General features: G+C 38.3%; 1 protein-coding gene across 4 annotated transcripts in view; it reads left to right on the top strand.

Moving 5' to 3' along the window:
- The window catches only part of Pgant9 (polypeptide N-acetylgalactosaminyltransferase 9), a 193,850-nt gene that overhangs the window by 164,895 nt on the left and 9,908 nt on the right, over window positions 1-19,047 (top strand). For all 4 annotated transcript variants that reach the window (XM_077400776.1, XM_077400774.1, XM_077400773.1 and 1 more), the window contains 5 exons: window positions 6,103-6,272; window positions 10,720-11,033; window positions 11,373-11,571; window positions 11,927-12,096; window positions 13,366-13,494. In XM_077400776.1, coding sequence (XP_077256902.1) covers window positions 6,103-6,272; window positions 10,720-11,033; window positions 11,373-11,571; window positions 11,927-12,096; window positions 13,366-13,494 — 982 coding nt within the window. The remainder of the gene's footprint in view (window positions 1-6,102; window positions 6,273-10,719; window positions 11,034-11,372; window positions 11,572-11,926; window positions 12,097-13,365; window positions 13,495-19,047) is intronic.

Genomic DNA, 19,047 nt, shown 5'->3' with positions numbered 1-19,047 from the left:
TGCAACGCGCGTCTTTTTCCGCGCTCGATTTTCCGCGCTCGAAAAGCGTCTCGTTACTTGAATAACCGTCGGTCGCTAAAAAATATGATTGTATTGCACTTAAATTTACATTATATTTTATTATTATTACATGTATGAGAAGGTCTGAGCGTTTTCAACGAGAAATCTTGCGCGACTTTCGTATAACGATGAAAAATCATTCGAGATTCGAGTTTACGTGGATCGTGCATTTTGATCGCGTCGTTTCTGATGGCTATTTCGAACTATCCGCGTCATTTTTCTTATAGAAATGTGGATCTATTCTCCCCGGATGGTCCTGTAATCTCGTACGAGAACAGCGCCCTTATCCATCGGTTATGACGGGAATATTCGGATATCTATATAATATATAGATGCCCTTCGAGGCCATTCTCCAAGGATGTAGCCAAATGTATAGCGTAACTTACAAGGGATAACGCGAAGTATCCAATTTTTCCGTTTTACGATTTCTAAGGTTCGGATTACTTTTCGAATTACTTTTTCGGACGCCACACGAGCATCGTTATCACGACATACAAAATGTCATTAATTCGCTAATCGTTTTGCTGTTATTAATTGTTTATGCTAATAGATGGATTCATTTTTGGATTGAGTAACGTGTACGAGTGGTACGAGGTACGAGTACAATTAAGAAGACAAGAAAAACATTTGTAAGGAATGTCGACGTCGGATGTTGCAACATTATCTGGAGATCCGTAGACAAACGATTCTTGAACGGCAAGAAAGATGCCTCGTAAAAGCCGCAATTTAGCTTCACGAAACTTTCATTTATCTTTCTGCGAAACGCTGAAACAGATATTTTGCAATGCTACCCTTGCGAAAGTTTTTCTTTAAAGATATATAATTACGTCGGGAAACTAAATTAGATTGTACATCTCATTCTGCATTCAGCTGCTATCGGAATAGCCTTGCGAGTTTTAAGACGTTTTCCTCGCATTTTATTGCGGTATCGGGCGAAAGAAATGAGATGAAAACTTGGATATACTGCAAATCAATAAATTCCATTATAAGGCGCTTTCCTTTGAAACTTTTGAGAAACAATTACATTTTCCCAAGCTTTATTAACTTTTAATAGTGGTTCATCGGAAAGGTCGCAATAATTTAGCACATTTGAATTTTAATTAGACAAAATATATTGACTCCACCTGGACACGCAATCGCAGAGAATGTTCTCATTACGATTTATTGGAAATGAAAGCTCGCGCGCGGCCAACAAAGGAAGAATTTGAGCACGAGAAATTGATTCTCTTCTCGCTCGCACAGCGCAACGTCGTTTCCCCGTAGCTCGGTGCTCGTGCACTCACTTCCACGGTATTTGACTTTCATTCACTTCGCGCACGCCTATTTCTTCAATTTTCCGCGTACGAAGACAAGTCAAGATCCCCCGCAGGCGAGATGCCTACGGCGAAGAGACTTGCAAATAGAATTCCACTCATCCGGGATACGGGCCGGGCGACGCGACGCGATGGCGATGGAGGGATGCAGCATGAAACGTGACGCGTTTGATCGAGTGCAACGCCTCGCGGGGTTTAGGCGATTGGGATGACAGGGGATGGGGACGATGAGGGGGTGGTAAGGGTGATCGCCGAATGTGCTGAACGCGCGAAGAAGCCGCTTCTCTCATTCGATATCCGTGGCTGATTTCGAGGTACCCGTCCCGAGCGCCGCGCGTCGCGCGCCGTGCGCCGTCCACACACACACACACACACACACAACAATGGAGTCTCTTTTGTCGACGGGAAAGAGGATATCGCTGTTGAACGTCAATCGACTGGAAACGATCAATGCGTTTACTGGCTTAAGCGATTTTCCACTTTGTTCGAGTCGTGCCGCCCGCGCGATTTATATTCGCGGCCGCGCGTTCTCGCGATATTAATATATGACTGTGACGATATTGCCATGATTTACTTTCAAACTGCGCGAGCAGCATAAATACGCATTGATAGGCAAATTCTCCCCCACGTCCGGCTAATAGAATGATTTATTCTGTTATATAAATTGAACGTTGGTACAATATACGGAAGATTGCGATTTTAGGTTTATTTAACCGGATGCACTGTTAAATTCGTAATATCAAATTGTACTCAATTTTAATTATTTTTAATTATTCCTATAAATCGTCATTGCTCCTGCTCAATATGTTGTTAATTTTACTAAATCAATGGAGTTAAAATAATATTGTTTTGTGTTAAAATAATAAATTTTGACGCACACATGGCAGTTAAAAATAACAAAATATTATTTAACTCAAGGTATTGGTTTAAATTTCATCCTTCAATATTTAACAATGCACCATTATGAATTAATAAATCACACGTGCGAATTTGTTAGAGATTTTTTTAACAAACTGGAAAAATCTTACATTGATCAGTCATGTCCGAGTATTTGATACATCGATATATCAAATAGTCGATGTATCATTATAATTTTCATAAAAATTACATAAATTATATCAAATTATTAATGGTATAACGTAAAGAGTACCATTGCTCATAACATGAATTAAAAATGACTTATAGAAAAGGAGATTAAGAAACCTGTTATTGCTGCAAGAATTATGTGCGATAATAATGACAAACCGCGACCAGAATTTTCTCCGTGGAAGCCGTTATTACTGCGGGATTTATCACCGACAATGTTGAAAATTAAAAACGCAAGTGCTCCGCATTTGAAAATGAGAATTTCGCCGGCTTTACTGCTAAAATTGAGTACACAAACTAATGCGGAATGAGAGGAATCCAAATGCAAATAGCGTTGATTCAGCTCGAGCGTTTGCGAGCCTCTTTTGCTTTTCTAGTCAAAAGCTTATCTGATGTATGGTTAAGGCGCATCAGATACGCAATCAACGATAACATAGGAAGCGTACGTTTTACGCTGATAAAATGTTAGTTTAGAGAATATATATGAAAACAAACTCTCTGGTCTTTTCAGTTAATATCATATTACGTTTCTGTTATTATCATGAAAACTTTATATATACACGCGTACATATCAATAAATGCTACTATAAAATATATTTTTTAAAAACTTTTAGAAATAGATTATATATATTCTCGAACTTTATTAACTTTTAATAGAAGTTTAATTAAAACAAGTATAATAAAAATGAAATACTAGGCAAATAATAAGCAGATTGAATAATATATTTGGACTTCTATATTTATTTATACTTTGCTATTTAATAAATTATACAATTGTATGTATATACAGACACCGAATATATCAGAGAAGATTGCTTAATAATAGACCCAGAGATTAAAACTTCCTTGCATAGAGCGTCGTGTACATTATATTAGATAGAAAAAAAGGAGATTAAAATGTTTATTAAATAATAAAATAGATGTAAAAAGATGTTAATATGGAATCAGTTATCCGTGCTCAAATTAAGCGAATCAAATTTATTGAGACAGACATTTCTGGCCTCTCTTCTAGCCTGGAATAAAACCTTTATTTCCGTCTCAATTTTATTAATCTTATTAATTTTTTGTCTTAATATGACGTGCATCGTTATCTTTACGAATTTATGGTAAGATATAGCAGTCATTTGAGACAGAAGAATTAAACCTCTCTTTTTTTAAAGTGGAACACTCTTTGCTATTTTATTGTAGTATCGTAGTACGCCTTTTTATCGCGCACAATGTAAAAATTTTAATTACATATATACATGTCTTGCAATTTACAATTTAAGTTTCAGCGCAGTTAAATTTATCACGTACGTAGATAAAAACGAATTACGTATAAATACCCGCGACAATTTATGTAGAATTCAACGTGACAATCGTTTATTATTCTTATATTTGTTAAGCGTTTATTTCGGGTGAATGTGAAACTACACAGCGACAGAAATGTAAAATACTTATTCTCTTTGAATATATATTGGACTTCTATATTTATTTATACTTTGCTATTTAATAAATTATACAATTGTATGTATATACAGACACCGAATATATCAGAGAAGATTGCTTAATAATAGACCCAGAGATTAAAACTTCCTTGCATAGAGCGTCGTGTACATTATATTAGATAGAAAAAAAGGAGATTAAAATGTTTATTAAATAATAAAATAGATGTAAAAAGATGTTAATATGGAATCAGTTATCCGTGCTCAAATTAAGCGAATCAAATTTATTGAGACAGACATTTCTGGCCTCTCTTCTAGCCTGGAATAAAACCTTTATTTCCGTCTCAATTTTATTAATCTTATTAATTTTTTGTCTTAATATGACGTGCATCGTTATCTTTACGAATTTATGGTAAGATATAGCAGTCATTTGAGACAGAAGAATTAAACCTCTCTTTTTTTAAAGTGGAACACTCTTTGCTATTTTATTGTAGTATCGTAGTACGCCTTTTTATCGCGCACAATGTAAAAATTTTAATTACATATATACATGTCTTGCAATTTACAATTTAAGTTTCAGCGCAGTTAAATTTATCACGTACGTAGATAAAAACGAATTACGTATAAATACCCGCGACAATTTATGTAGAATTCAACGTGACATTGTTTATTATTCTTTATATTTGTTAAGCGTTTATTTCGGGTGAATGTGAAACTACACAGCGACAGAAATGTAAAATACTTATTCTCTACGTTACCGCTGGTATATTATATTATCGACTTTCAATCAATGATATTGTTTTATCTTGCAATTTCTACTGCAGATCTACAAAATATAGATATTACATTTCAGTAATCTTCTTCTCGTATATCCACGTTTATACTCCAGTCTGCAAAATGATGAGATTGACTACTGTTTTCAAGAAGTTTTTCTTTTTCTTTTCTATTTAGCTTATCATTGTTCGTAATTCTATCGTTTAACTATTTTACCTATTGTCTCATTTCCTTAACCGCTCTTCATGTTCACTGATGTTTGTTATGTTTGGATACTCCGCCCTGTTTTTGTCACACGCCGATGATAAAATATACACGTATAGATGTAGATTTAATTTTACATTTTATCTGATACAAACGCCTCCAATTTGACATGGAAACTGATTATGAAAGGGATCTCATTCACGAGTAGATATTCGCTTCGGTACATCGGGAAGAATAAATTGGAAATTTGGCAAACCGTACATTTCGTGAGCGGTGCGCGTGCTGGCAGCTGTTAATTGAAATTATTCACAGATGGTAATCATAGTTATGGCCGTTTATTGAATGGCACTTCTCGTAATCGCTTCATTAGCACGCAACGCGCACAAACGTAACGTGTACAATGTACTTATTCTCGGCTGCGGTATAATACGCTAATTACGAACGAATACTTTGAATTAATATATGATAATTATCTCATGGATGGAAACGTACGTATTTATAGGAAAGCTAATTACGAAGACATATTCATTGTGAATAGAAATGTATTTACGTAATGAATGCATTACGAGACTATGAAATCACGAATAGAGGTGCATCAGAATAAATATTGGATAAATACGATGCGCGCATATAAAATTTGATGAGTACACGTTAATACGTAGAAATACGCGAGCTCTCGCGAATATTCCGAAGAAACGAAGAAAGCACACATTTTGATTGCCGTATCCATAAACCACGACGTGTTGTCGGCGACCAGCTGGTGCGTTCGTGAATTAACTAGGTCCGGAAGTCGCAATCCCTGCATCTTTGGAATTCATTTTGCGGCGAGCTTCGGGCGAGCGTACACCTCGTGAGCGTTTAGTTTGCGAACATTTCCTCCCTTAATCGCATTACCGTATTTTCCTCACATATCTTCTCGTACATATTATCGGTTTCTCGTAATCATCCCTGTTGCGGTCTGCAAATCAAGAACTCGATTTGGCCGCACTACTGATCCACAGTGCACGTCCTCGTTCTGCAAAACAATATCGCGCAACTCCCTATCGTTAATATCATTAGCGGAATGTGAACAAGATCTACATTTTTAATAAAGTGCAGCGATAGTTTGATTTAGCCTTGTTAGGCAAAATCAATCATAATATTCGTACAAGATATACATATATTTTTAACAATAATATGACTTTTATCTGTAGATTGTTAACAGTTTATTTAATGATCGTTTTGATGCCTTTGTGTTATAGGTGTAAGGAATCTGGTAGATACTTGAAGGACCTCCCGCCTACAGCGGTAATTATCTGCTTCCACAACGAAGCTTGGTCCGTATTGTTACGTACTGTGCATTCCGTGCTGGATAGATCGCCGGAGCATCTCATACAAGAAATTATTCTGGTCGATGATTTCTCCGACATGCGTAAGTTTTTTTTCTACTAATAGTAACAGAAAAATTAATAAGATGTCGTTATTATTTTCCTTAAATCGTTGAATTTTACAACAACACGCAATAGACGAATAAAATAGCCTTTATTTTATTTAATATACGTGGTTCAAAACAGGTTTTATCTGTTTTTCTTTATTGAAAAATTGCGCGAAATAATCCATACGTTTATCGGAAAAAATTTGAAAATTGATACGTAAATTGCGTTTCTAACGCATAGCGCGATATAATATATTTAAAGTATTTCTTTCGTATATATATATATATATATATATATATATATATATATATATATATATAAACGAAAAGTAGACGAGTTACTTTCGCGTTATCGCTCGAACTGCACACGTACTTTGGATTCAAAACGAAATATCTTTTCTTTGCGCGATCGAAGCGGAATAGCATATCGTTTCCGTAGTGTCATAAATCCTCGGGCAGCTCTCATCGCCGTGCGATGAAAAATCCTCGATAGAACGCCGAGAGGGGAAACTCGTAAGCACAGAAACGCGAACGGAAACCGCGAGCCATTATATTCGCGTACTTGCTCGTGTCTCCATTCAGAACGGTGATTCGTTATCGCGACAGTGTTTCGTAGTTTCGCGATAGATCGATTAATTGCGATCCATCTCTCCACTGTGTCGCCGCGACGTGAATAGAAGAGAAACTCTCAGCCTGCTTTACAGACGCACTCTGAAAATTACGAGAGGTTCATACAAACTCCGCTCACCTCTCTATATACGTTTAACGTCCTCCCTTGTTCTCGTTTCCCGAAATCAGGCGTGAATACGTTATGTCGAAAATTACATGTTCGGGATATACTTATACAAGAAAGGTTCGTCAACTCGAAAAATCCTAATAAAATTTTACGGAAATAAAATACATGTGAATCTAATTACATAGCAATTTTCTGTTTGATAAACAATTCTAAGGGTCAAAGCACTCCTTATTCAAAGAGAATCTGAAATTTTAAATATTTTTTAGTGTATCCGAGATATTAACATATAGAAAGTCAGATTTTTTTTTTACTTTTTCATTCTTGAGGGATATTTTCTTTTTTAAAATCGTTTGTCAACCAAAACAGAAAATATATAGGTGATAGTTAGGTCCCATCTTTATTTCTGCAATTTTTTAGATTTTTAGAAATTTTTGGGTTGTCGAACTTTTCTTGTTGGAAGAAGAAAAAGTATTTGAAATTGTTCTCATATTTTTTGACGATAAAGATAGGGTAAATGCCGTTTGACGAAACGAAGAACTATACACATATTTACGCCAGAAAAATATGCGTCATTTATACAAGTTTTGATACCTTTATTAACTTGAAAAACTGTATAGTGATTATTCGTGTTTATTTGTCGGTTTCTCTCCTAAAGGCATGTACGTGAAGTTGATAGAAATATATGAAACACGCAATTTCGTAAATGCTGGCGAAACAAATATGTACGCCCGTACGCATTGTTTGGATGCAAAAAGGCAATTATAGCTCCAACGTATCTGCATGTTTTCGTATAAACTGACGTTTATGCAACGAACCACTAAATCGAAATCTAAATTACGAAACTAGTAGAACTAAAAAATGTCTGTCAGCAAAAAAAAGACCTCTACTTATATAAACAAACGCCAGTTATATTTAAAAAAATATGCCTCACCGATACACAAAAAATATCAATTTCGAAATAGACGAAATTTTGCGACACATTTCCGCGTTAAAAATATCGTATTACTTTTCGGTAAAATCGTCGCATCGTCGAATAAAAAGAGCAATCGGTAATCGCGTGGAATCCTACCGCATATAGTACAGGCGGATGAACATAAAAATCCTGAGAGAAAAGGTGTCCGAGATTAAGCTGGGTTCGAGAAAACGGTATAGCTAGGATGGCTGCTGCAATCTTTATTAAAAACTCAAGATAAACCCTCGTCCCGATTGGAAGTTAAACCTATAAACATAATCACTTGCTTCGGTGATCTCCTGGCGAGCTTTGTATGTGATATTTATAGACAGCTGATTGCTTTATCACAGAAGGAGATTATAACACTGCGTCTAATACGTGTTTTTCCTTCTTTCTTTACGAAGATAATAAAAAAAATGCGAACGCGCGCGCGCGCGCGCGGGGTAAACGAATTTTTGCATGCTTTTAATTTACTATTGCAACCTAGGTATTATAATTCATGAGAATCTTAATGTCTATAATTATTTTCTCATTATCACGGTATATTTCTTTTCAACGATATAGATTATACATGTTATATAGTATCGTGATTATTCTTTTTAGTATATATTTTAAAGAATTATATTACTTTGTCCACCAAAAAACGTGCAGACGTGGATTAAAATGAATTCAATGATTAATTAAGCCCGCAAGAAAGTTGTAATAATTGTTATAATGTGGACTTTAGAGCCCCCCTCGACAAAACGCACGCGTACGATAATTAGCTTTTATATAAGGGACGGGGATTACAGAGTTAATTATGAGCGCTCTCGACGGCGACAGACTGGGCGCTCTTTGAGCGTTTCCATTTATCTACGCCTCATATAGTGCACTCAGCAAAGTCATAATGAAATCTGCAATAATGGCCACAGCCGGTTTATGCGTGCCTCTGTGTGTTCGAGGCACTCATTAGAAATTAATTCGGTTTGGAATGCGCGTGGAATCCGCGTGCGCAAATTCCACGCGTACGCGCGCACCGCTTCGGTTGCGTGTACATTAAATGTCTGACTTTTCCGATTTCTTACGGTCTATCTCTTTTCGTTCGAGTGCTAACGAGTATGATGTAGCGCGCCTCGTTCGACACACTATACAGCGTACTTCCAGAGAAACATTTTCTCAATTCGCGACTATCGGCAAGATCCGTACCGCGATATCTGTATTTTTCCTATCTCGGCACGGGAAAATTCTTCCCGTGAATCGATACGGAATATAAGTACGGATTAGTTGGAGATAGCGAGATGGAAACAAAAGTACGTCGAGCATGACGATTTTATTAAAGCTCATCAGGCGCGCAGCTCAACCAAAGGATGCATAAAATCAAGCCGGCGCGGGCGTTTCGTCCGGTAATCATTGCGCTTGCACGAAACACGCTGATCCGCGCGCGCGTGGAATCCCATTATATTATCCATAGTTAAGCGAGCTTACAGGGCAGAGGCTTAGGATTAGTGGCACGGTCCCTCATAAAGCCATCCTAACGGAGAATAAATCACGAATATCTGTTAATTGCTGCCCAGCGATTCGTAACTATAGGCGGATACACGTCGTAAATCTACATCTCGCTTACGATTGTCAGAAATAACGCGAGATAACAAATCGAGGCCTCGTAATATCCGCTCAAAAGTGGCATTAAAGCCTTTCAGTGTCGAATACCATTCTTTTCTTTAATCAAGATTTATATTCGAATGTGTGTGTGTGTGTGAGACAAAGATTAAATGATGAAAATGATAAAATGCTGTAGCGATACATTTCTTTTTAATCGAACAGCAATTCTAATACCTATTACGATTTGATAAAGCTATCTATTATTTTCCTGCTAAACAAGTCATCAAATATAAAATTTGTAAAATACATATATATCCCCATTTTTTAGTCGATCGTTAGGATACTTTAATGGCGGATTAAGGGTTAGTCGGGCGTACATAATCTTTATTAGAACTATAAGCAGCTATCGTGGTCACTTTTTACCAAGTTGACGATAAAATGTTATAATAATCCGTATATAAGAATATATCTATACATATGTACGTATACATATAGGGAAAACGTGATTATACAAGATTATCGTTATTTCTATTTAATACGATTAAATTGATTGCAAATAGGGAATGAATCTACGACGGGTGATTGCTGTTGCCACAACAGCTTGCGAATGACATCGTAAATAAACCGTAAGCTGACATTTAGGACGTAATCGACGTTAGAGAAACCTTGCAGGGGAAACTGGTAGATTCACTTTATTGTTACATTTATCCTTCGCTGAAGCATAGATCCTGCGGATAACTTATATTCCAAATCGGCGAAGGTCTAGCAAACAACGGTATTGAGACAAAACCTGCAAGTCCCGCGAGATTAATATTCGAGCAAATCCTACTGATATTAAAGACGACAAGTCCCGTCAATAACGCTGCGTCATATATTACGAGATTATGCTATGAATTATGCAACCGTTTAATATTAAATGCCGACATTCTCTATAAAAAGTATGCAAAATATTAACACGATGTGACAAATACTGCGTTTATTTAATTATATATATATATATATATAACAACGGAAGATATATAATATATAAAATAGAATAAATAAATATGTATATAAATATTTAAGTTAACAAAATAAAATATATATTTTCTTAAATATATTAATAACATTATTTTGTTATTTTGATGCTTCTTCACACGAAATGGCGAATGACAAGAAAATCAATCATTCCGCAGCTCATCTCAAGCGCCAGTTGGAGGACTATATGATGAATTATCCGAAAGTGAGAATTATCAGGGCGAGTAAACGAGAGGGTCTTATCAGGGCGCGCTTGTTAGGCGCCGCGGCAGCCAAAGCTCCGGTACTCACGTATCTGGATAGCCACTGCGAATGTACGGAGGGCTGGCTGGAACCTCTTCTGGATCGCATCGCGCGCGATCCGACAACGGTAGTTTGTCCGGTGATCGATGTTATAGACGACACCACCCTGGAATACCACTGGCGCGACTCGGGCGGCGTAAATGTCGGTGGATTCGATTGGAATCTCCAGGTAAACGAAATCTTCTTGCTGCTCTCTTGCGAGCATCGGGAAACGATAGTAGAGAATACGTCTGTCTTGGTGGAATGCAATTGATTGTCGCGCGCGACAGCGTGATGTCGGCCTAATTATTTACGCGGAAAAAATTGATATATGTATCGTTATTTAAAAGAATGCACTGAATGTATACAAAAGCTAATTAAAACTGAAAAATATGATTGACAGCATTATGATTTTCTAAATGCTCTTATTTTATAAAACTACATCAACTTAGTAATCTCTAATTAAAAAGTTACGACAGCTCATTTTGCGGGCGAATATTTCTGACATATATCAACATTTGTTAACAAGTTCAATTGGCACGCGGTGCCAGAGAGGGAGAGAAAGAGGCACAAAAACCCGGCCGAACCCGTTTGGTCGCCAACGATGGCTGGCGGCCTCTTTTCGATAGATCGAGCCTTCTTCGAACGGATCGGCACGTACGACAGCGGCTTCGACATCTGGGGCGGCGAGAATCTTGAATTATCATTTAAAACCTGGATGTGTGGAGGTAAGAACGATGAGTTATGTTAAAAAAAAAAGAGTCCCCCCCCTCAACGTCCCTTATTTCCCCAATTTAAGAAACTAATGTTTCAAACCATTGTATTCTCTTTCTATAATACGGAAAAATTCATCATCTTTTTTTTTATTTTGCTCTCGACGCGAATTGTTTTAAATTTATGTATTATATTTTTATTTTCCTCTGTTTTGGAAAAAGTGCATCAATATTTTCATATACAAATATTCCATGTTTGTTTTCATGCTTTGCTCGCACTTTGCATTTACGCGATTTTCAAAATTAACCGGGAGCGTACAAACGTAATACAGCCGAAAACGTTAATCCAATAAACCCGACGCGCTCGCAGGCACCCTGGAAATCGTGCCGTGCTCGCACGTGGGTCACATCTTCAGGAAACGCTCGCCTTACAAGTGGCGCAGCGGCGTGAACGTGCTCAAGAGGAACAGCATAAGGCTGAGCGAAGTATGGCTGGATGAGTACGCCAAGTACTACTATCAGAGGATAGGTCACGACAAGGTGAGTACTTGTGCATTGTGTCGCATGCATAAGTTTCTTTTCGTACACGACCCCTCATGAAAATCCAACGGGAGGGAACAATCAAGGTAGCGCGTTATTGCAGGGAGCTCAACATATAGAATTCGGGTTGGGAAGTAAAATAAGAGAAGGATTTTATATGATTGGATGAAAATAGAGAAATATAGTATGTTCAGCATTATAGCATTCAGGTAAATGTATAATAGAACATTCTTGTAACGTAGAAGTGCAACGATTACAACGGAAAATTTATGAGAAATATGATATGTCGAGTTTTAACACACGCCCTTTCTGTCACAGAATAGATAATATAATTAATGATAAATTATCTTTCGACGTGAGCTATGGATTTCATTTTTGCCACGGCGTGTTGATAACTTATAGACTATGTTTCTTTAATCCAAGTTTCTCGTAAACATTGAATGGGTTGGTTGGGATAGGACGAAGGATAACGATAAAGGTGGACGATGATGGAGAGGATCATAGACCAAGACTCGTCGTAAAAAAGGGTCATAAACGCGCCAAGTGCCCTTAAGGCTCGCGCACATGTCCTCGCTCTCCTGAAGGACGTTTCTTTCGTTCTCCTCTATAACGATCTGTCATTTATCCTTGATGCTTGTCCGCCCCTGCTCTCCTGCCGAGATCCAATCGGCGAGATAAATCGAAGCGTAGAGAATAAATCGCTTTCGTAAGCACGTCGCTCTATGTAATGATCGAATCTATCGAAGATGTCGTCCTCATAGATGGCTTCATAATATAATGAGATAAATCGCTACCTGTTTACCTCCTTAGGCAAAAGTAAACGTTCGCAGTAGTAATATCAACGGTTGGGTTAGACACGAGATCCCAAAACGGTCTAATGTTGAATACAACATTTTACATTTTATTGCGTAGAAAAATATAGTCATAGTTATTATGTAGAGACAACGTCTCTTTTTACGATATACTTTGTATCATCGATTTTTTTGTTCTATAATTTAATTTGAAATATAACTGAAAAAAATTCTTAAAGAATATTCTTCTCTCACTCTGGATGATCTAAAAATTCTATGAATCATAAATTTACTTTATCGTTTTATTTTTAATTGATAATTATTTTTAACTATCTTTTTCGTACTAATTTTTATTTTATAAATTTTTAAATTGCTATTTTTGTTTTTAAATTTTTATTATTATTTTAATATCTACATGATTTCCCCATATTTTTCATCTTTGTCTCATTGTGAGTATGATCCGACTGCACTTTTGTAGGGGAACTTCGGCGACGTATCGGAGCGAAAGGCTCTTAGGAAGAAACTGGGATGCAAGTCGTTCAAGTGGTACCTGGACAACGTTTACCCGGAACTCTTCATTCCGGGCGAGGCGGTCGCCTCTGGAGAGGTAAGACTACTCCACATTCTTCTCTTGAACGCTTTTTTTAGCGGTTGCTGACATTACGCTGCTCGAGAAATACCACCAACCGGAATAAAGGAAGGAGAAGCGGAAACGACGAGGGAACCGTTGGTTCCTTTTTTCTTTAACTACGTTGTCATGGCTTTGATCCATCAAGGTGTCGGATTACGATATTCGAAGGCTCTTCGTGAAAGGAAATGTAGTCAGTTAGATATATATAGAGTCACCGAAAAAGAGTCGAATTATTCTTCTTTTATATTGTTTCCTATATAGGTCACGAGGATCTTTTTCATCGTATGATATTTGCCGTATAGATAATATTTTTGATACATGATGAAAAGTAATATTTTTTTTCACTTTATTACACCTTGGTTAATTTTTTACTAAAAAATGTTTAAATACAAAGCATTTTCGGTAAATTAAATTTCAGTGTCGCAAAGCGTTAAAAATCTTGCACTTTGGTTAATTATACATTCCCTTGGGCTTGAATATTAGCGGCAAGAGGCGTTGATCGATGTCGACAAGCTCGCGACACTGGAAGCATGCCGCTTTGATTGCGAAACAATGTGAATCGTGGTCGGGGCAATCGCGATCGGATTGCGGATGGAGGCTTGTCCGATATTCAATCGGAAATCGATTCCCGCAGATCAGTATTATGAATTCTTAGACTACGCAGCGTGATCGGTTTTGCTAATGTAACTTGATTACAAAGCAAACCCTCTTACAGAGGAAGTTGTCTTTCGCTTCTCTATAAAAGCAATCCGGGAATTTTTCTTCGAACATCTCCATTACACCTGATCCTTGTCTTACATTGATGTTAAACTTAATGTTTCCTTTAGAAAAATAGAATTCAGAGTCGAATATAATCACACTAAAAGTAGAACAAACAGGAAATAATCAGACATTTGAGTCTAATCAAACATTTATATACCTTTTTATCGGTAAAAGTAATTATATCCCTCTTTTATCTTGAAATATAAAATACAATTCAAAGTCGAATATAACCACACTAAAAGTAGAGCAGGAAATAAACAGACATTTGAGTTTAATCAAACATTTGTATACTTTTTCAACGGTAAAAGTAATTATATCTCTATTATCTTGAAATATAATTAAAAATTGTTTTACTCATAAGAAATATCTGACTAATGTGCTATTTTTGTTTTTCAAAACAGAAGGAAAGATATCAGTATTATATGATTCCGATTATACCTCAACTTTTGTTAAATGCAGACAAGGGTAGATAAAATATCTAGTTGCGAAACTTTATTAATCAATTGGGAACCAGATCGTTCTTTATGCTACGCCCCTACGCCAGGTTTCACGATGGTGCCGGCTGTCGTGCTTCATTTTCCCGGACTCGCATCGACACACTAGGAAAGTGGAGCAAGAGAACGGACGAACGAATGAAGAAGAAGAAGAAACGGGAAACGCAGTAGCAAACGTGCGGTTATATCCCGACGCGCGTGAAATTTCAGGCGGAGCCGGCTGCTCTTTTTTTTCGTAACCCTCGTTTTGCTGCGAAAAAACGAGCGCATAAATATCGGGCGGAGGCGACGAGCGACAGACTCGTCAAAGCTACACGTGCGGTACACGCGAGCCATCCGCGCAAACCCGTCACGACTGATAGTGCATTAATATCGCTCGGGCGCGCGATTCATGGCGAACGATCAATCACGCGGAGATTTATTTCCGTCGTGTTGTCCCTCCCTCTCCTTTCCCGCTTCCTCGTCCTCCTCTTCCTACTTTCGCTGTATTCCGTCTTGGTGCATCCGTAATTGTGGAACGATGGTCGGATCTCGTCGGGGCTGCCCATGGCAATATTGTCGCCGTTACAGAAATACAGGTAATTGTTCGGTCGCGAGATATGTCAGAGAACGGAGAGGATAGGACACCGAAGTTCTTCGTTATTTTATTAGATTTAATGCTGGCGACAATTTATACAATTTATTTATGATCGCATAATCGATCTCGTCTCGTCGTAGATATAGAAATTTATTCGCGATATCCATGCCATTTATCCACGTGTGATTTATTCGCGGCTGTTTCCAGTCTCAGTAATCGCTTTCGCGCATTTAATCAATCTTTTATCGGCGTCTCGTCGCCGCCGATATTATTGACGTGTTTTATTAATCAATTCGTTTCGATATGTACGCGATTCGAAGGGGGGGGGGGGGGGAGGAGCGCAGACTGTTAGTTATTTCACAATTTATTTTCATCGCGTTAGCCAGCCCGTGTCACTTCGCTGTTCCGCTGCATTCGTAATTGCGAAATGATTGCAAACGTTGTCGGGGGATAAATCCGCCTTCTCGGCTTGTGTACCTTGCGTTTCCGCGCGGATCGTTACACGTTACTCTCTTCACATGCAGCGTGCCGCTCCGTGACAAAGTCACGGTACGTAGGCACCGGTATTAACGACGTTGCACCGACGGATAAATTCCAGCGTCACGCGACACGAATATTTCATACTTCATCATTCTTTCTCTCTCACTTTCCTCCCAATTTCCTTTTGTTGCTTTAATTTTATCATAAGCCAACAGTGCATTAACCCGGCAACCGGTGCACCGGTGTTTAACACAATGTTCAACGCAGTCGCGAAGAAAGTAAAACGCTTGTAGCACAAAGCCTTTTTTCCCCCTTCAAGTTTTTACTCGGAGAAAATGCGGACCTCAAGTAGGACGTGTCACTTCAGGATCTCAGCAAAAATGTGAGATTTTAACTTATTTACCTCCGCGATGATATATCGTTTATGACTGAACAATGCGTTAGTCATTCTTGCCGTTATAAAGTCCAGTTTCGTTAAATCGATTATATAATTCTGATCATTTCTCTCATTATTTACGTTACTATATATGTATGTATGTTATATATGTATATGCATGTACGTATTATATTACTTTAACATTCCACGTTGCACACAGATACTTCGTTGCGTTTCCTGATACGACATTCGGTTATGTCGTCGATTAATCGCATTGAATAATGCATTCTATCATCCATCCCCGCCCATTTTCAACCCCGTGGCCGTGTAGAGAATCGTAGTGTTCCCCGGCCGGGGTTAAACCTCGGCTTGCATTACAGGCGTCACAGTGTCACGCGACTCAAATATTTCGTGCTCGTGCCCATCCCCCTTACTCTCATTTATCTCTGTCTACCCTCCGCGCGCGCTCTTTCTCACCCCGGCCGTCTCTTTTTCACACCCGTGCACAGTCTCGGGCCCGTCTCGTTATCTTCACACTTCACTTGAATTTCTCGTATCAGGATCATCTTCGTCCTCCGCGTCTATCTCCGCGCGCGCCGTACAAGATAACCGGGCGCGCACTAAAGTTCGCTGTACCGGAAATTCTGTTTCGTTACTTCCTTATCCAGGGAATATTTTAGCTTTTAATAAAAGCTAAAACAGTAGTTTACCTAAAGCTACTAACATATGTCGTCCGGTGACAAATACTTTGTTCGATATATTTAATTTTTATTTTTATAGAATGAAATATGTATTTCATTCTATAAAAAAAAAATAAAATTAAAATTAAAATTAAAATATCTTAAATATCACATCATGCACACACGTGCATAACTTTCCGAGAATATTCAAAAAAGTGACATTGTAACTGACTTGTTTTGATACGTTTTTATATATACTCTATATTTATACTTGATACATTTTTATAAAAGAAGATAATGTTCAAAAAATGATTTAGCAGATTTAGCACATTAGATTTCCATTCCTCTACTTCTCTTTTTTGAAAAAATGGAGTGCAATTTGACATAAAAATCTTGGTTTTTTTTGCTTACGAAAATTATATAATACATAAAATAAATACCGGTTAGGCGATTTATTATTTTCCCTCGCTCTAATTTTCAATATAATGTGTTTTATCGAGGAATTAAGAGCCCGGATTTATGCATTCCTATATTTCATTACGTTTTATTTCGCGCACGATGTGTTTGTTGAGAAGGACAGAACGGCATTGAGATATATGCTCCGCGTAGTGTTTCGCACGCATGTATTCACGCGCACAAATTGTGGCGGCACTCCGTCGCGTTGTTCGCGAGACAAAAGCCGTTGGTCATGGCACACCATACGGTTCTCGCGAATCACAATTTCACGGTGTTGCTGACATGACGCACGGTATGTACATACACGCGTTCTGCCGCGCGAAGGCAATATTCCGATCGAACATGATAATAAAAAGCAACAGAATCCGAAATGGTTCGGGGAGCTCGGATACTATCGACCAATCTTTCCTCCTTCCCCGCCGTTTTTTACTTCGTCCTATACCGCCCAATGCCTGCCTTGTCGTTTGTCGCGATCCACTCACGTTTTCCCCGGGATAAGGCAAGGAATGCATTTCACTCTTTTTCTTTTCTTTTCTTTTCTTTTCTTTTTTCGGCCCATCCCCCTCCCTCCTTTTCTTTCTCTGTCCAAGTGCACTGACACCGGTATTCACGAGTGGGCGGGAATAGGGAAACTAAGAGGAAGCATCGTCGGAAAAAAGCGACGGAAAAAGGAGGAATGTATAAAGGATGGTCGCGCATTTTCGCGAAGTAGCATTTACGCGGCCGCGCACTTTGGAATGCGGTTCGTGCCACACACGAAATAACAATTTCGCCGCTTAAGTTGCACGGCGTGTCGGTGGAGCTGAATCGTTTTTGCCGATCCCGGATTATCCGCACGCAACCATTCGTTCTCCTATATAGGCTCTCCTAGGCTACGTTATTATCGAGACCGTCGCGTCGGCACGCGTTGTTCGGAAAATAAGGAGCACGCGTTCGCACGTAAGCTCATTTTCCCGTACAATTATAGCAGCCCTCATTACTATCTTTATTTCATTACACAGACAGACTTGAATAGATCATTCACAGACTCGAATAGATCTCGCAGTCACTCTCGATTCGCCTGAATCATTTAATTGTCTATTATTAATCTGATATGAATTTTTAGGTCCCAGAATTTTCGGTAATTTCTGAAATTTTGATGTACTAAGATGCCAGAAAATTGTATCAAAACTTACTTGTAACGCTACCAAGTAATCAATACTCGTGCCGCATAGAACCAGCATTTCTGACTAATGCACATATCTCGAGCAAAATAATTCGGCTTATTTAAAAAATTCTGTAGGTTTTTTAAAGCAAGAATTTCGGGATTCGTATTTTTTACCGCGCTATCGCCAGTTTTCGCTAACGCCATCGAAGTACCATCGACAGTTTCGCAATCTGTGTGCGATGAGGATTTCAGACTTCATCGACGTACTGCACACAAAACATCAATTCCGTCCGTACGTTGGGACGAAACTTATGTTCTCATGCTGTCCTTCGTCCGGATTTCTCACCTTTGTCGTTCTTTACCGTGTGTCTTCCTCTCGCCTCTTTACTTTTTATTTGCTCCCGGACAACCGGCTAAATCACGCTCGGCCTCCCTATCGTACGGGAGGAAAAGGGATGACTGGATTTATAGTTCACACGGCTCTACGACGGTCCAGAAATCGTACACGACGTGAATAATTTCGGATGTGCACGTGTTTCTACGTACGTGCACGGGGA

This window comes from Temnothorax americanus, unplaced genomic scaffold (assembly GCF_048541705.1).
Source record: "Temnothorax americanus isolate GAGA-0224 unplaced genomic scaffold, ASM4854170v1 Scaffold14, whole genome shotgun sequence".
Lineage (NCBI taxonomy): Eukaryota > Metazoa > Arthropoda > Insecta > Hymenoptera > Formicidae > Temnothorax > Temnothorax americanus.
Note: the sequence above shows the minus strand (reverse complement) of the source record. Positions and strands in the feature narration are given on the sequence as shown.